General features: G+C 39.1%; 1 protein-coding gene across 1 annotated transcript in view; it reads left to right on the forward strand.

The window, feature by feature from the left end:
- The first annotated feature begins 372 nt into the window (after positions 1–372).
- Positions 373–17243, forward strand: part of EP400 (E1A binding protein p400) — a 46079-nt gene continuing 29208 nt past the window's right edge. The window contains exons 1-15 of the mRNA XM_010020403.1: positions 373–1695; positions 4744–4746; positions 7019–7115; positions 7522–7629; positions 8331–8710; positions 8952–9254; positions 10027–10212; positions 11639–11779; positions 11892–11970; positions 12247–12299; positions 13402–13456; positions 14404–14493; positions 15716–15823; positions 16589–16782; positions 16976–17153. Coding sequence (XP_010018705.1) covers positions 373–1695; positions 4744–4746; positions 7019–7115; positions 7522–7629; positions 8331–8710; positions 8952–9254; positions 10027–10212; positions 11639–11779; positions 11892–11970; positions 12247–12299; positions 13402–13456; positions 14404–14493; positions 15716–15823; positions 16589–16782; positions 16976–17153 — 3298 coding nt within the window. The remainder of the gene's footprint in view (positions 1696–4743; positions 4747–7018; positions 7116–7521; positions 7630–8330; positions 8711–8951; positions 9255–10026; positions 10213–11638; positions 11780–11891; positions 11971–12246; positions 12300–13401; positions 13457–14403; positions 14494–15715; positions 15824–16588; positions 16783–16975; positions 17154–17243) is intronic.

The following is a 17243-nucleotide window of genomic DNA, read 5'->3' on the forward strand; positions in this document are numbered from 1 at the left end:
AGAAACATTGTATTACATGTTAGAAGCATTGAAACATTTGGAGTAATGAACATAAAAAGATACTTTCGATGTTGGAGACTGTCGATTCTTCAAGTTCCACAGAACATGTAATTTGTAAAACTCTTTAATAGCTCTTTGTTACCTAAAGATGTGTCTGGGGGATTTAAGTGAGCTTTTATGGTGCTGAGATTTTTGAAGAAGTTGAGTATGTATTTAAGCAACTGCAAAGACAGAATAACCAAGTTCTTACAATAGGGTAGTCTTTAAATAGTAACTACATAGTTTCAGTTGCAGAAATTTTTTTACCTTCCCTAAATGGTGTTTTTGTTGTATTTCTTTAGAGTATACTGTAGAAAACCTAGAGCAGTGAGAATGCACCATGGTAATGGCCCTCAGAATGCCCAGCGCCAGCTCCAGAGGTCCAGGTCCTTCACAGGCAGTGAGGGAGAAGAGCAACAGGCAAACCTACCCCAGTCCCCTGCAGCTTCTTTTGCACCTTCTGCAAGCCCATCTGCACCCCAGTCCCCCAGTTACCAAATACAGCAGTTTATAATGAGTCGGAGTCCAGTGGCTGGGCAGAATGTGAACATCACGCTGCAGAACGTTGGGCCGGTGGCTTCAGGAAACCAGCAGATAACGCTCACCCCATTGCCTCTTCCAAACCCAACATCGCCCAGTTTCCAGTTCAGTCCTCAGCAGAGGCGGTTTGAGCATGGATCCCCCTCCTACATTCAAGTCACTTCACCGCTGCCTCAACAAGTTCAGTCTCAAAGCCCTACGCAGCCTAACCCTGTGCCGGTGCAAACCTTACCAAGTGTTCGGGCAGGCACTCCAGGCCCTGGCTTGGGAATGTGCAGCCAGAGCCCCACCAGAGGCTTTGTGGATGCTAGCGTGCTTGTGAGACAGATCAGCTTGAGTCCTTCAAATGGTGGACACTTTGTGTATCAAGAAGGACCAGGAATTGCACAGATTGCTCAAGGAGCTGCTGCACAAGTACAGCTTCCATCTTCTGGGACACCCGCTACAGTAAGAGAACGAAGGCTTTCACAGCCTCATTCGCAGTCTGGTGGCACCATCCATCATCTGGGTCCTCAAAGCCCTGTAGCTAGCGGAGCAAATATGCAATCTTTGACTAGCCCAGGCCACATTACGACAACCAGCTTGCCACCCCAGATCAGCAATATCATCCAAGGGCAACTGATGCAGCAGCAGCAGCAAGTGCTTCAAGGACAGCAGTTGGGTAGACCCATTGGATATGACAGGACTTCTAGTGGATTGATAGCAGGGGTTGGAGGACCTAGTGCGTTTGGAATGACATCACCACCTCCTCCCACAAGTCCTTCACGGGCCACTGTACCACAGGGGCTGTCAAGTCTTCCTCTTACTCCTGCAGTTAATACAGCAGTGAAAAAACAACCCAAAAAATTGGAGGAGATTCCTCCTGCCAACCAAGAGACTGCTCAAATGAGAAAACAATGTTTGGATCATCACCACAAGCAGATGGAAATTCTTAAGGAAACTTTTAAGGAATGTTTGATTGAACTGTTTTTCCTGCAACATCTTCAAGGGAATATGATGGACTTTTTGGCTTTTAAGAAGAAACATTGTGTTCCACTGCAAGCATACCTGAGGCAAAATGACTTGGATCTGGAGGAGGAAGAAGAGGAAGAACAATCTGAGGTCATCAATGATGAGGTAAGAAATCTGTTGTTCGTGTTTTGGAATAAAATCGTAGATGAAGTTGTGGCACCAGGATTGTGAAGTTCTAGAGAATGTGACAGTACCTGAAAAGTCATTTGTACTTGATGAAGTACAGCAGTTTTTCTTTAAATAGCTGGTCTGAGAGGATGCACTTCTGCTGGGTAGTGTGATTCAATGGGTTGGTTTGAGTGAGCTGTTAGGTGCATGTATTTAAAAGAATAGAGAGGTGAAAAGAGCTTTCACTGTCCTAGTTAGTATGTAAACTACCACATAAATAAATACGACATTGGTGTGGAAGCTGTTTTAAGCGATCAGAATGAATATGAGGAGGAATCATAGATTGAATTTCACTTACTAGACTTGCATAAACCAGAAAAGAATGAGCAAAGAAGTCTTGTAAGAGGTTAATCTTTGAGTCGTGTGACTTGTAACCATAGATGTTACTGAAGCTCAGTGTTGCTGTGGCCAACAAAGACCTGAATTAATCTAATTACACAGAGAGAACATGTGAATCATGATGTATATAGATTCCTAATAATGAATCAGGTTGCTTTGACTGTCTTAGAGCTCTGTGCATATATTGCTGTCTGAATGATTAAACAGCATTTACAGACTGGACTGGACATTAACGAGTTAACTTTGTTATTTGTGCAGAGGTTTAAAATGGTTAACTTGAATTCATTGTTTATTAATAGCAAAGGACTTGAAATAAGCTGGCCACAGACAGATACTGTGCAACTTTTCCTGCACGTTTGTACCCATTCGTGTAGCTCTTGACCTGCAGCACCCCCGTGGATAGTGGAGGAGTGCCTGTCTTGTGCAGAGCCTACCTGCAAGCCTATATGGCAAGTGGTTGCAACAGGATGAATTTAACTGATGCCTCGGCATCACTTGGCGCTCATAAATACCTTTTTTAAGATCTGTAAAAATATGTGTGGATGTATAGATTTCAGTTTGTAAAGAACCGAACCTGTTATGTAGAGAAACTCATGGTGCTTGGAGATACCTGTTAGAAATGAGTGTCTTCAGGGAAATCTGATGACTCTCTTAGGTGTGAATCATTAGTGATCATACCTTCAGTTGGAACTTGTGGGAAATTTCTTCAGTATAACAGCTGAAGTTTAATTTGTTCATTGCTTTGTGGTCTGAGCTACTCAACTAGGAAGTTTCTGCTTGTGATAGTTATTGATAATTTTGAAGGAATAATTTCTCTCTGTAGTAACATAAAAGCCTGTTAGTGTGATTTATTGGCAATGAATAGTAAATTTTTTGTTTCACCTGGTTTGTATTTCGTCAAATTGTTCAGGTGTTCTTGTTGGGTTGCTGTTTGTCAGCTGAAATACCAGCTGTTTTTAACTGAGAGCTCTTTAGTGGGTGTAAATTGTCTAGGTTCATTGAAGTCAGTGGTGCTACTACAATTTACATCAGTTGAGGTTTTACTTTTGGTCTTTCGGGTTTGGAGTTTTTGTACTTCACTGCCTTCTTGTGATGGGTCTTTTGTTTGTGAAAGCTGCTTGTCCGTCTGACTGTTGGAGAACATTGCCAAGTGCAACAGCAAAAGTCTTTATGTGTTTTCGAATGATGAATCCTGTCGAAAGATTAAGACATCTTTTGAGTATGTTCTTTCTTTGTATTTTTTGTTGTCTTCTCTTTTATTTCCCCTTCCCCCCTCTTTATCACTTTCTGCTAAAGCAATGCACTTCATCCCTTGCCTGGAAAGGTTGAGCGCTTTGGGAATTAAAAGGGCAAGCGAATGGTGCTGTGCTCATTGCTTAAATAAATGTTGGAGCTCTCTTAAGTTCAAACTGTCTGTCATGCTAATTTGTTGTCTGTTAGGAGCAGCAATCATTAAATTTAAAACACACTTTTATGTTAACTGGATTTAAGAAAAGGTTTCCAGTGATGAGAAGTCACTGTGAACAGTCAAGGCTGTACTCTGTTCTACTAAAAGTGAAACAGAACCCTTAAAAATGGGCTGTGCTCAAACCAAGCTGCACTGATGGTGATGTAGTTATAATCCCCTCTTCAGTGAGGTGCCATCAGTACAAAATGAGTGTGTTGGAAAAAAAGAAGAAAAACTTTTTAAAAGAAAATGATTCTCCCTTCTTTTGTTTTTTTTTGTTTTCCCCAAATATTTCTCTCAGGTAAAGGTTGTGACAGGAAAGGATGGGCAGACTGGTACTCCTGTCGCTATAGCAACCCAGCTTCCTCCAAATGTTTCTGCTGCTTTTTCATCCCAGCAGCAACCATTTCAGGTACTTTTCAATGGTTCTAAAATGTAGTTTCATCCCAGATTTTTTTTCTTCATTCAGATTTGATATTTCTTAGATGAATTAGAATTTTCCCAAGAGCCCATCCCTTCTCATCTAAACAAAACAAAGAAACCTTTGCAATCTTCAAATGCATCAGTACTAATGAAGCCTTGAGGAAGTTAAATCTTTGTCTCCAGGTTGCTGGCTTATTTCATTAACTTTCAGCTTGAATGTTTTCACTTTGGTTTGTTTGTCTTTTGTTTCCCTAATGCATTTGGTTCATTTGTGCATTCTGCGTAGTGGTTATACCGATTCTTTTGTCTGTGGCATTGTAATTGTGGATTTCTTCTTAATTTCTTTTCTTTTTTTTTTTTCCTATCTGTTGAAGGTTTTGAGTATGGCTACAGAAGGTTTTGGATTTGCCTTCCCTGAAATGTTTTAAACAATAATAATAACCCTCTGACACTTTTTCTTTTAATACCTAACAGCTCTCCAGTAGCTCTACCATAAATGTTGGGAAGAAGACACTGAAGTGCTTACTTTTGTTACAGAAGTACTTTTAAACAATTTTTTCCTTTCCTTTTTTTTTTTTAAATCAAGGAATACCGAACAAAATAAAGAAATAAATGTGATAATCAGTTAAAATTTTTGTAGATCAATGGTGATGCAACTTTGAAATTCAGGGTAGCATGGGTTTATGCAGCTACCTTTGACTCTTGGACACCCTGAGGAGTAATATACCCCAAATCCTCTGCAGCTAAAAGATTTATCTCAATTATATGTAACTTAGCAGGTGTTACAGGGTGAGTTAATCTGCTGCACCATGGAATCTGTAGAGTCCTTTATCTAGGTTTTGGAAAAGAGAGAGTTAAATGAGATGCAAAATGGATTGTATTCCATGTGTAACAAATGGGATGTTCACTGTGGTACTTTACAAATGAGTTGCATAGTAAAGGGGCTTGCACTGAGAGCTCTTCACTATGGTCGGTACTGATGTATCTTGGAAGTCTCCGTAGGTAGTCAGGCTTCATCTAAGCAGTTTAAAATATGTAATATTATATCAAGTTACTTATTATAGTGATTAGGATTATCATCAAGCTACAGCCATGATGAAATGCTTTTGAAAGTATTATACCATTTCAGACCCATTTCAGAGAAACTAGCAGGTACATGCTAAAAACCTACAAAACTGTGTACCAGTGATAATACCTTTTAGGTCAAACTGTTAACAAAAAGTAGCATCTCTTTCCATCAGTCTTTCTCTTTGTGACTGTTCATAGAGAAATAATGTGTCCTGATCAGCATCATCATTCAAATTTTGGTGCGTAAGTGCAGCACTCAGAATGATTATTGTGGGTGTGCTGCATAATAATCATGACCTCCAGAGAACAACATTGTTTTAATTAAAGTTAGGACAGTTTTAGTCTAACATTAGTGGTATGTGGCTGCAAATCATAAAGACATAACATCTTTGGTCTTTGAAGTGTCTGGCCTAAATTACGCGGTGATAATGCCAACAGCTGGGAGGCATACTCTTAAGGAAATGTCAGTCAGAAGTCCTACAGTAGAGATGCAGCCTGAAGCTGTATGTGATCATCCAGGCTAAGAGTGCAAATAAATGGCATTTGAAACAGAGTTTGGAGGAAATACTTTCTTAAACCATGTCCCAGGAAGTATTTGATGCAAACAGGACACAAGCTGAATTTGTTCATTAACTCAGTAGCATTGTACAAAGTAAGTTTTTGTGACTGATATTGAGAATTCAGTATGTGTGATGCTCTGCCAGGCCCTGGCTGTTGGATTTGAAGCATGCTGCATGTCTGCCTTGTGAGAAGAAAAACACTTGAAAACTTAATCCATATTGGGCGTGAAGTGGCAATGAACCATGACCAGTAGGGATGAATATGAGTCATTCTTAAATGCAAAATTCACATCTTAAGGCTATAGCTGTGTCACTGGAGTGGCCACAAATGCCTTTCCAGCAGCAAAGAGATTAGATGTTATTAATTCATAGCTACTGATACAATCTGAGTGGCATGAGATATATTCAGCTCAAAAAGGAATGTTTGAAACCCAGTCACTTAAAGGTGACATTGGCTACATTTATTAGTACCGTTCGATGAAGCACTGAACATGCAGGGTTGTGACTGCTATGGTTTATTTCAGCAGAGACTGGTGTTTAATTTACATTGGTAGAATTCCTGTTAAAAGTCAGAGAAGACAACCTGTGAATAAATGGGAAGATTCTTTTGGGAAATTGCTGTCTCTGCTATGTTGTCATAATAAATTTTCACAACATTTGCAAGCCCATGCAGTACATCAATATGTATGTATATTGCTCTCACCAAGAAAATGACACTTTGAGAACTTGAGTGCTAAATTAGCTCATTTTTTAGGATATAGAGGGTGCCATACATGTGGTCCTTGTTTGCATTTTTGGATATAATCTCTTAAGACTGTTGTTGGGATAGCCCTTATTTTTTTCATATTAAGTTTCATAGTAGAATATTGGGTGGGTACAGCGTGGCCAAATATCAAAGAGAATTTAAAATTATGACTTGGAAACTCACTGAAAGGAATTGGGCTTGCACAGACACTGATGGATGCTAGTAAGTACTTGCTGGTTGTGCTGAGGGCCCAAAGAGCATGGAAATTGTCATATACCCAGATCTGTTTGCTTCAATAATCCTATACGTGAGTCTGCCAGCAGAGTTTGATGCTGAAAGGATTGCCAATATTTAAATGCAGTCACTATAAAGTTTTCATGCCCTGTGTAATCTTACTGAAGCTAAACTCCAACTTGATGAATCAACTTGGTGATTTCTGTTGCATCTCAATAGCATCTTCAACTTAATTATTGTTTTAAAATTTGAACTCAATGAAGGGTATCTGTGCATTATGGACACCTGAAACTTTAGAGCAGGTATTGAATGAGTCTTGTTTTCTTTGTCATACAGCTGTTCTGAAGGACTTGTTCTGTGCTGGCCTCTAGCTCTGTAAATTACATCTTGGTGTTAGACTGTCTACAGATTGAACTTTTGTGATTTGTTTTCTTTTTCCAATAGCAAACGCATACAGGGACTCCAGTAACGGGGACCGTGAACACCATAGAAATCGAAGCTTTTAAGAGACAGCAGGCACTTGCACCAGCAGGTATGTTCTGCAGACAGAATTTCACTTTGGTTCTCTTTTTCCCAAACAGTGAATGGAGCCCACTGTTCTGTAACCCTTGGAATACAGTTTTGCCTCACCTCGGGATTTGCCAGATCCTTAGGACTATTTATTGTGAATGGCGCTGTGTGAAGAGTGTGCTCCACTCACAATATATAGGACTGGATTTGGCAGGCATGGAGACATTGTTAAGTTGACTGTTCTGGCTAAGAAGATTGGAGATGGCCAACTTGAAGTTAGAGGGACTCTGCCCTTGGAGCATGTTCTTCATGAATGCTACACATGTACAGTAGTCGTAGCTTTCTGAGCTGATGTTGGAACCATGTGTAGTAGTTTGCTGTGTAAAACTGAACCCATTCCATTATACCATGCCATAAATGGAATTTGAATATCACAGATTCGTCTAAGAGACCACGAATTGAAGTGGGCCGTCATGGGATGGTTTTTCAGCACCCGGGTGTGGCTTCAGGAGTTCCTCTTCAACAGCTAATGCCAACGGCACAAGGTACTGTGTCACCACATGCCAGTTGCACATTAATTTAACAAGGAGATGTTAGTGATGGGACTAGAAACTTGGGCTTCTGGCCTGCCAAGATCCTAGTCCCACCACACACTTCTCCATGTAAATTAATACTTGGTATGCAATGCCTGGTTTGTTTAAGGAGCTGAGTGACGGGCTCCAAAGGTGCATGTGGGCATGGAAAAACGTCACAGGTGCTGATGCAAAATGGTTAGTTTGGGAATTCTGGAACTGAGGCAATGATTTATGAAAAGGAAACCTCCTAATTTGGAACATCATGACAAATCTTTATTCATTAGTCGTGCCAAGCTTTAGAATATGTGTTAGAGTGAATGTGCTGAGAACTAAGTGTTATTTAGACTGAAAACTAGTTATTTAGGTAAAATTCCAGTAGCTCACCAGTCCTTTTCTTTTTTTTAATATAAGAAATTCAGAAGACACATAGTGACATGTTTTTTATAGTTGCCATGCTCCATATTTTAGTTGCAGTCCTATGCATGAAATACTTTGTTGTTTATCGTAATGGTGATTTATTTTGTGATTGTGATGTGGTATTTTCAAGTGATGGTGTCTTGTGGCAAAGTAAGTAACAAATTAGTCCATTTGCAGTTGGTTTCCTCTTTATATCACTTAAGAGCATTGGATGTTTTGATTTCATTTGTGCTGTGTTTCTTCTTGCTTTGTAGGTGGAATGCCTCCCACTCCTCAAACTGTACAGCTGACTGGACAGAAACAGAGTCAACAGCAGTATGACCCATCTAAAGGCCCTCCTGTGCAGAACGCAGCCAGTCTGCATACACCTCCACCACAGCTGCCAGGGAGACTGCAACCTGCAAACGTCCCCATGACATCTCTTCCAGCTGCGCTGCAGCTATCACAGCAGCAGCCACAGATAGTGGAATCTCCAGCTCAGCCTCAGATTCAGGTGAAGATCCAGCCTCAAAATGTACCCCTGACTTCCGCTCCACTTCCAGCACCACTTCAACAGCAGGTGCCACCAGCAATCCATGTGCAAGGACAGACACCAAACCAAGTGTCACAGCCACAAGCTACAATACAGCAACAGGTATGTGAACTTGATTGGGATGAAAACGTTTGTTTCAATGCCCAGTAAAATCCAAGAATGTTATCTTCCTGGGAATGTATGAAGAACTAAGGGGTTTTAATTCCACTGGGCATTTAAATCCTTTCCTTATAAAAATACAGGGGTATGTTTTTTATTAAAGACCTCATGATGTTTGCTGTAGTATAGACTAAGACAGTACTGAAGCCTGAACTTAGCACTAACAAATGTGTTTCTTGGGCAGACTGTGACTCTGACACGACCATCTGTAGATCCTGCCCAGACTTCTCAGCGTCTTACAGCAAACACACTACCACCTACCTCATCTGTTGCACCAGCAACTCTCTCAGGCACAACACCGCCTTCTACATATCCAGTACAAACAAACAGGAGCTCTCCAGCAACTAACAAGTCCCTGTCTCCTATTGCATCAAAACCCCCAGGCTTAGCAGTAGCAGCAGCACCTAAAACACAAAGTCCAGCTCAGAATGCAGCAGTATTACCACAGGACAACTCTCAAGACAAGCTTGCTGAGCAAGTAAAGCTGGTAAGATTTTTGGTTTTCCTTCAAACTTACGAACAGTTAACACACAGGTGACTATTAACATGAGCAATGTGTTTGAGTTACGAAAATGGGCTGGTTTTTGAGGGGAAGGGGTGTTTGGTTTTGGTTTTGGGGTTTTTTTTCAGTCTGCTTCACATACGGAGTTTTGCTTTTATGGGCAGTCAGAGAAGTTGAAGAAGACTCACTGGTCTTCATACTATTGTTGCATTCTTTCTGTTTCTGCTATGTTGATTCTGTCTACTCACTCAAGGTAACTGCAACCTTACTTATTTTTATAGCTAACTGGAGGTGTTGCTTTGCTTATTTAACAGGAACATCATAGAGAACTTGTGTTTTCACAAAATCCAGCAGTACTAATAATGAAGATATATTTGTCTTCTGTGGATAAATGCATCTACAATTTCATTTTATGAAAAAAGGGATTATTTGATTGCAGTTTGCATCTGTCTTGTAACTTGGGTTTTTTGTGTGCTGCCAGTGAGCCTTTATTATCCTGTTATTTAACAAAGTACCTCTTACAATACAGATTGAAGTACTGTGATTCTCTTTACATTTAGGTTGAATTTAGTCTAGTAATTTTTATCTTGATGCAGTGTTCAGACATGATATTTGTAATGCATATGTCATGCTGTTCATGCTGTTACACCTTTTTTTCCTGTCACTTATTTTGATGAAGTGGAAGCAATTATTTGTTCAGCTGCTGTTTTAAGTGCATTCTGGAGCTTCATTGTAGCTATATGTACTTCTTTTTAAGGAAAATCAAATCCATCAGCGAATAGCAGAACTGAGAAAGGAAGGCTTATGGTCCCCGAGGCGACTGCCTAAACTCCAAGAGGCTCCAAGACCAAAATCTCACTGGGATTATTTGCTGGAAGAAATGCAGTGGATGGCAACTGATTTTGCCCAAGAGAGAAAGTGGAAGATGGCAACCGCTAAGAAGGTACTTGAAAAACATTTTTTGTCTCAGAACAATCAGTCTTGGTATCACTCAGCTTGGTAGCAAAGCTATTTAAACCATCTTTTTCTGCAGATAGAAGTGACAGAAATACAAGGCACTGATTTTTAACTTAAAGGAGAAGTCATGTGTCAGCTTTGGATATTCTAGCATTTGGAACAGACTAGATTGTATTGGTTGTGGATGGAATGGATAGTTTTGGATTTTGTGGATTTTATTCCTCTGGAAATCAAACAGGTTGTTTAGGGAACCCAGTCAATATGTTGACTGTGTCATATTAAAAGTACAGCTATTGTGTGTGTCTCACAAATCAGTTATTCCCTCTCCGTGAAGAGTAAATACAGAATTTTGTAAGTAACTTCTATTGGGTGTGGTTGTCTGTTGTAATCCTTCTTTCTTAGTCTCTGAAAAAGGTGGAGAAACCATGGTGTTCTAAGGACACCAGTGGAAACATGGTAGAGAACTGTTTCTGTAAGTATTTTGCAAGAGAGCAACACAGAGGAGATAATTAAGTCAGTGATGGAATGAAAATTGGGATGGTGTGAGATGAAATATGTAAAATCAGTTTATTTACAGTAAGCAGGAGTTTTCTGTGGATTCTTGCAATGTTGCATCTTCTTTTGATACGTTCATGACCGGTTTGGTATAATGAAGAGAGCAAATGAAGGTTAAACTGAGGTTTAAATTGCCATGCTGGTTTTTGTTGTATATGTTCTGAAATGGTGGAAACGCAAAACTCTCTTCCTTAGAAGCAAAGTATTGAAACAGTTGTATCGTTTTGTAAAATGAAGATCTGCATTTTGAATGGCATTTAAATCTGGATTTGAAGCACTTGTTCCATTTGTGTCCAATGTTAGCTTTTTAAGATCAGGAGAAACAGGAAGGGCAAATCTGAAGTGATCCTTCCCCTGGCAGTATGCTTCAAACATCTGGAAGTCCATGTTTTAGGGACACCCAGAGCAACCTCCTGAGGTTGCAATCAAGTCAGTCTTTAACAGCCATTGACTAATCTTTCATTCATGGATGTAACACTCTTTTGGAACACATTTTACCTTTGGCCTCTGACATTTTGTGGTGTGATTTCTATGACTTCATACGTGCTGTCTGAAAAAAGGTTTTCTTTTGTGTGTTTGCTGCTAATTTCAGTAGATTTTTTCTAATTCCTGTTGAAAGTAGTGAATTAAGAGTTTCCTACTAGATTGTTTAGTTACAGTTCTTGTGTTTTCTTTTTTCCATTGAGTTTCATGTCTGTTGTTTTACTGGCGTGGTAGGAATTAGAAATATTGGAGGTAAGTGCTATGTGTGTAAAGCTATAGTCAAAATCTGGCTGCTGCTAACCATTATAACTTCAAGAAACACAATGATGTGTATTTTGAGTCAACCTAATTCAGTATCTCTCATGGTATTTCAGATGGTAAGAACTGTGGCTCGGTATCATGAAGAAAAGAAACTTAATGAAGAGCGAGCTAAGAGGGAAGAACAAAACAAACTAAGGCGAATTGCTGCATCAATTGCTAGAGAAATAGAATACTTCTGGTCTAACATTGAACAGGTAAAATTAATACTTATTAATACTTGTGCAAGTCTTATGTGTTTTTTTTTCCCATCTTCAGTAATTAATTTATAAAATGTAAGTGGTTTATTAGACTTGATTTATATTTCAGGTGGTTGAAATAAAACTGCAAATTGAATTTCAAGAGAAAAGGAAAAAAGCTTTGAATTTAAAGAGAATTTCAAGGAAAGGTAATTGTATTTCATTTCATAAGAAATCCTGTATTAATTCTGATGCTATTGCTTTACAGAATTTCACTCAGTGGAGTTTCATCTTGTTGGTGATAGAATTGTGAGATGCTAATAATAGGTTGTGAACAGATCGGAACTATGAGGGGGATTTTATGGTTTTCTGCTAGATTTTGTTAACATTTCTAATGTTTTATGTTGAATGCGTTTAAAAGTTCACATAAGAAACATAAAATTGCTAAGTGACTAATGCATACATCAAGTATAATAATTTTCCAGGTAGGGATACAAGAACTGCAGAAGACCTTTTATTGGAAAAAGAAAGTGAAATGGTAAGTCTTCTGTCCCTTAAAATCATCAAATTTGTTTAAATATGACTAGCTGTGTGAAAAATCTTGATAAAAATGAGATGTTTTCCATAAATACATGGTGACGACAGGCAGATCTCTGTATAGTTGCTGACAATTGATCATATAAGAACAAATACCATTTTTTTTCTGGTTACAAGCCACAGCTTTTAATGGGGAAGTGGATTACGATCGATACATGTATTTTAAAGGAAGAATTCATACCTACTCAGTGGCTTTGAACCATTCATTCTAAGGTTGCAAGACCAAAAAGATGTACAAATTAATTGCCAAACTTCATTTTGGGCAGGAGTTTAATCTACTGTAATCAGGGTTAAACTTTGTGGGTTATGAAAATGTGTTTTCATCTGTTCAGTGGTGATTTATCTGCTGAGAGATGCAGTTATATGTTACAGAATTGGTCAAACTGAATGAACCTTAAATATCTTTTGTCCTGGACAAAATGCATGCTAGGACTCCTTGGCTACATCTGTGCAACTGGAAAAAAATGGATGAGGGATTGTTTCGAGGCCCTGAGCCATCTGGCATGGCACAGCTGGTGCCCACGCGCTGAGATGCTCCCTTTTCACCAAGCAGAATGCCTGCGTCTGAGTTTCTTGTTTAGGAACAAGCTTTACCATGTGTTATCAGCCAAACTGTGGCCTAGCACTGTCTGAGAGTGTTAATTTGCACAGGCTAATCCATGGCTGGACAGCTGAGACTGAACAATTTTGTAGGCCTGTGCCGGATCCCTTTTTTAAGGACTAGTGAAAATTCAGTCCTCGATTCCAACCTGAGTAAAAAGTTTTGTGCCTCAATAATGTCTCTAAGGGAAAGACTGTACTATGGCTTTGTGCCACAGCTGCACCTGAGTAATTTGAATCACAAACACTTGAAGTGAAGTACAGAAGCAGAGTATCTGTTTTTGTATGACCATGCAAGTACTAATAGGTGTTAAGTGGCTATTAGCCTGTGCTGTTGTGATTGCAAGGCACTTTCTGCTTTCTTTAAAAAAAAACCAACCCAACAAAAAGCCTCCCTAAATTTGATTTCTATGATTTTAAATATTCTCATTATTTAATGTTAGGGTTCATCATCTGGAAGGAAAAGAAAGGCAAGCACATCTTTGACTGATGAGGAAGGTAAGTCACTTTTCAAAATTGCGCATCTACAGTACAGTACATAAGTTGTATATTAAAACCCTAAACCCACAGGTTTTTGGTCTGTTACTGCTTTTCACAAACCAAATAACCTTCATCCGTTTCTTTGATTAGTCAATTAGACAGTCAATTTTCCTTAAAAGAGCTTCAGTGAAAGTCTGAAAAGAAAATTTTCCCTGAAAGCACACTGCCATCATTGTTGGTGGATTGTAATTCTTTCTGTCCTTATTCCTTTGTTTATCAAACCTTACTTAAAGTGGTCTTAAAGTTCTTTTGAGAATTTCAGGCTGAATCATAGAATGGTTTGTGTTGGAAGGGACCTTAAAGCTCCTCCAGCTCCAACCCCTGCCACAGGCAGGGACACCTTCCACTAGAGCAGGTTGCTCCAAGCCCCTGTGTCCAAGCTGGCCTTGAACACTGCCAGGGATGGGGCAGCCACAGCTTCTCTGGGCAACCTGTGCCGGTGCCTCAGCACCCTCAAAGCAAAGAAGTTCTTCCTAATAGCTAATCTAAATCTACCCTCTTTCACTTTAAATCCATTCCACCTTTTCTTGTAGCTACACACCCTTTACCGATCTATTTTAGTTCTTTTCTTGTGATGACATCTGTGTCATGATTCCAACAAAAAAATTCCCATTTTAAAGCTACAGAATAACTTCTCTCTGGTGACCACTGTCAGCCAACACTTGACAGTTCAAGACTGCCTTCTGTCCTGAGGCAGAAGTGCTCCTCTCCATTTCACTTATCTTTTAAGTTCTACATAGAGTTGCTTTCAGATTTTCATGTTTTCCATACACATCTCATTCTTTCTGAATCCTGATAACTTATATTTAATAATGTGTGCTAGTACACTTCAGGGGTATATAATTACAAACTTCCTGATGATTGTGTAATTTGAATGCCAAGGTTAGCATTTGTTTTTATTTTAGTTGAAGATGAAGAAGAAACAATTGAAGAACAAGAAGCTAAAGAAGGAAACATAAATCATCAAACTGAATTGTCTAATCTAGCCAAAGAAGGTAGGCATGTAGCTTGATTCTTCTCTGTGGTAGGCTCTGAAAGAACAAGTGAGAACACACAGCAGTTATATTTGTAAATAGGGTTATAGATGAGAAGTTGAATGCATTCAGATATTCAATCATATTTTTTCCTGTTTGAAAAGCTGTAGCAGTTAGTTTGTGGGATGATGATGGACATATATGATGTACTTTATAAAGCAGTCTGTATACTTACCTAGTTATCAGACAGGGTGGCTTGAGAAAAAGTATTTCTCTATTGAAGCACTGCATTTCTTCAAAATCTCACACGAAAAGCTCTCAACCTGAGTTCTAGGAGAGGATGATAAATATGTAAAACCAGAATTGTATCAAATTAAAGGTGAACATTTTATCATCAACTGTCTTGAGTATCTCAGAAGGGTTTTGTGACCCATCGGATAGGTCTGAAAGGGCTCTGAATTGTAAATCTTGGGGGTGGGGTTATACATACTTGGAGATAAGGGGCTTTTAGGAACAATGCTCTGGCTAGCAACTCGCTTTCATTAACAACATAGCAACTGCTATGCTGAGCTTGATGTATGCAAAGTATCCCATGGGGATCACTTCACTTACCATGGTAAAAACCTTGCTGATTTTTAAGGGCAGGCTTCCCATCAAGCAAAGTCTGTCTGGTGATTAATATGCAGTTTCCAAATCTGCTTGTTTGGTCTGTTTGGCAGCGTAGTGGCTGCAGCCAGCTGGCCAGTTGGAGGTATTATAACTCTTGGCTTGTCAGCCAAGTTCCTAATGAGGGTGTTCCCTGATTGATTTGCCACTGCCATTCAATGAAGCACATTCTTGCTTCAACACATCAGGCAAGGAATCATGGAGATACTGTTTAGCAGGGTTGAGGTACAGCTCAATTTTGGAACTTAGAAGTCTTGAGTTCTCTTCCAGCCACTTGGCTGGATTTGGTGCCCCTACTTCCCCAACCAGTGGTTTACTGTCAGTTTGTATGGTGTGTTTATAATCTAGTAAAAAGCAAGCTGGGTGAGCAGACTGCTTGGTGTATTGCCAAGTGTTCTCTGTAATCAAGGTCATTAAATAAATATTGCCATCATCCACCTAATAATTACCTCTTCCATTAACTTCTCATTAGAGAATTGGCTTTATACAATTGTGAAGAATGTAATGAGATTGAAGACAATGGTACTGATTGTTCAAGATTTCATATTTTTAAACTTGATCTTTTAATGACCTTCAGCTGAATTGCCTTTGGAAGATTTACTAAAGATGTACGAAGGTGCCTTTGCAGAAAGTTTTCACTGGCCCCAGCCAAAGCCTGACAGTGAAGAGGATAGCAGTGAGGAAGGTAAGTTACTTTTTGTTTAGAAGAAGTTGTGCTGGCTTAGAAGATGAAGTAGGTTAATTGGCTCTTCAGGTCTCTGTTAAAAGACATCTCGTACTAGAGGAAAATAAATATTGAATGAATCACATTTAAAATGTTGGGGTTTTTTTTTTGAGTGAAAAATGTTATCTACAAGAATGAATGGAAAATACAGTGGCTTTAATTGCTAAGCATTTGGAATGGCTATTAGCAAAATTACATTTGTTCCTTTTATTATTAGATATTTTTCGATAATGCTCTTTGAAGAATGTCTTCCTTTTTTTTTAATTTCTCAGTTTAGGAAAAGAGGGTAGCATTTGCCTGTCTTAAGTCAAGATGTGTGAGATGCTCAGGAACAATAGCAACCCATAGAAGAGCCTCCCAACACTGAATTAAACAGTTCATTTTCTTCGCTAGCTGTTATTACACAGTTGCCATCTGTTCTGTACTAACATGATGATAGAATTACATGTTTGAGGATAGGTTTTAAGTAGTATGAGAGGACCTCCCTAGAAGTTGTGGAAAGCTAATGGTCATATTACCTTAGGTAGTGTGAATGTCCAGAACATGTACATGATCCTGAGCTTAGGCTGTTTTCATTTCGGCTTAAATAGCCTGAAAATCATAGAATTGTTTTTAAGTTAGCTGCCTCCTTTTAGACCCCTGTCTGACTTCTAGCCATCTCAATTCATTTGTAGATCTGGTACTGAAGTTTATTTTAAATGCTAATGTAATTATTCTCTCTCATAGAAATGGAAGACCATATCTCTGATAGGGAAAGTCCTCAGAAAGAAGTTGTCCTCATAGACTCTCTCCTCAGCATTGACCAGTACAAGGGTATAGACAGATCAAGTCCTCCAAAGAAGCATATGCGAGACATAGCAGAAGTTGCTGCTGCAGCAGAAATGCTGTTACCTAAAGGCAGCTCCAGGATAACAACAGCAGTAAGACTCCCTATTTTCTGCTACTGTGTATGCTCACTTTTACATAAAGAATGTTTTTTTAAATGATTTTGCAGATTGTAGCAACAAATTGCATTAAATATTTTCTAGTTACTGAACAATAGAATGGTTATGTTTTATGACATGCTCTGTGAATCTAACTTGGGAAAAAAGTATGTAATTATTCACATTACAGATAAAATACAGTACTCCGTCGCTGCTGTATGGGCCTCTCAGAGAATATCAAAAGATTGGGCTGGACTGGCTAGCAAAGCTGTACAGGAAGAATCTCAATGGCATTCTGGCAGATGAAGCTGGGCTTGGAAAAACAGTACAAATTATTGCCTTTTTTGCCCACTTGGCTTGTAATGAAGGTAAGTTCATTTGTTCAACAATTTTGGAGAGGTACTGGGCCAACATTATCTTTGTGAATTGTAGCTTAGGGTCACATTTTTTTCTGCTGA

This window comes from Nestor notabilis, unplaced genomic scaffold, assembly GCF_000696875.1.
Source record: "Nestor notabilis isolate BGI_N333 unplaced genomic scaffold, ASM69687v1 scaffold8658, whole genome shotgun sequence".
In the NCBI taxonomy this organism is placed as follows: Eukaryota; Metazoa; Chordata; class Aves; order Psittaciformes; family Psittacidae; genus Nestor; species Nestor notabilis.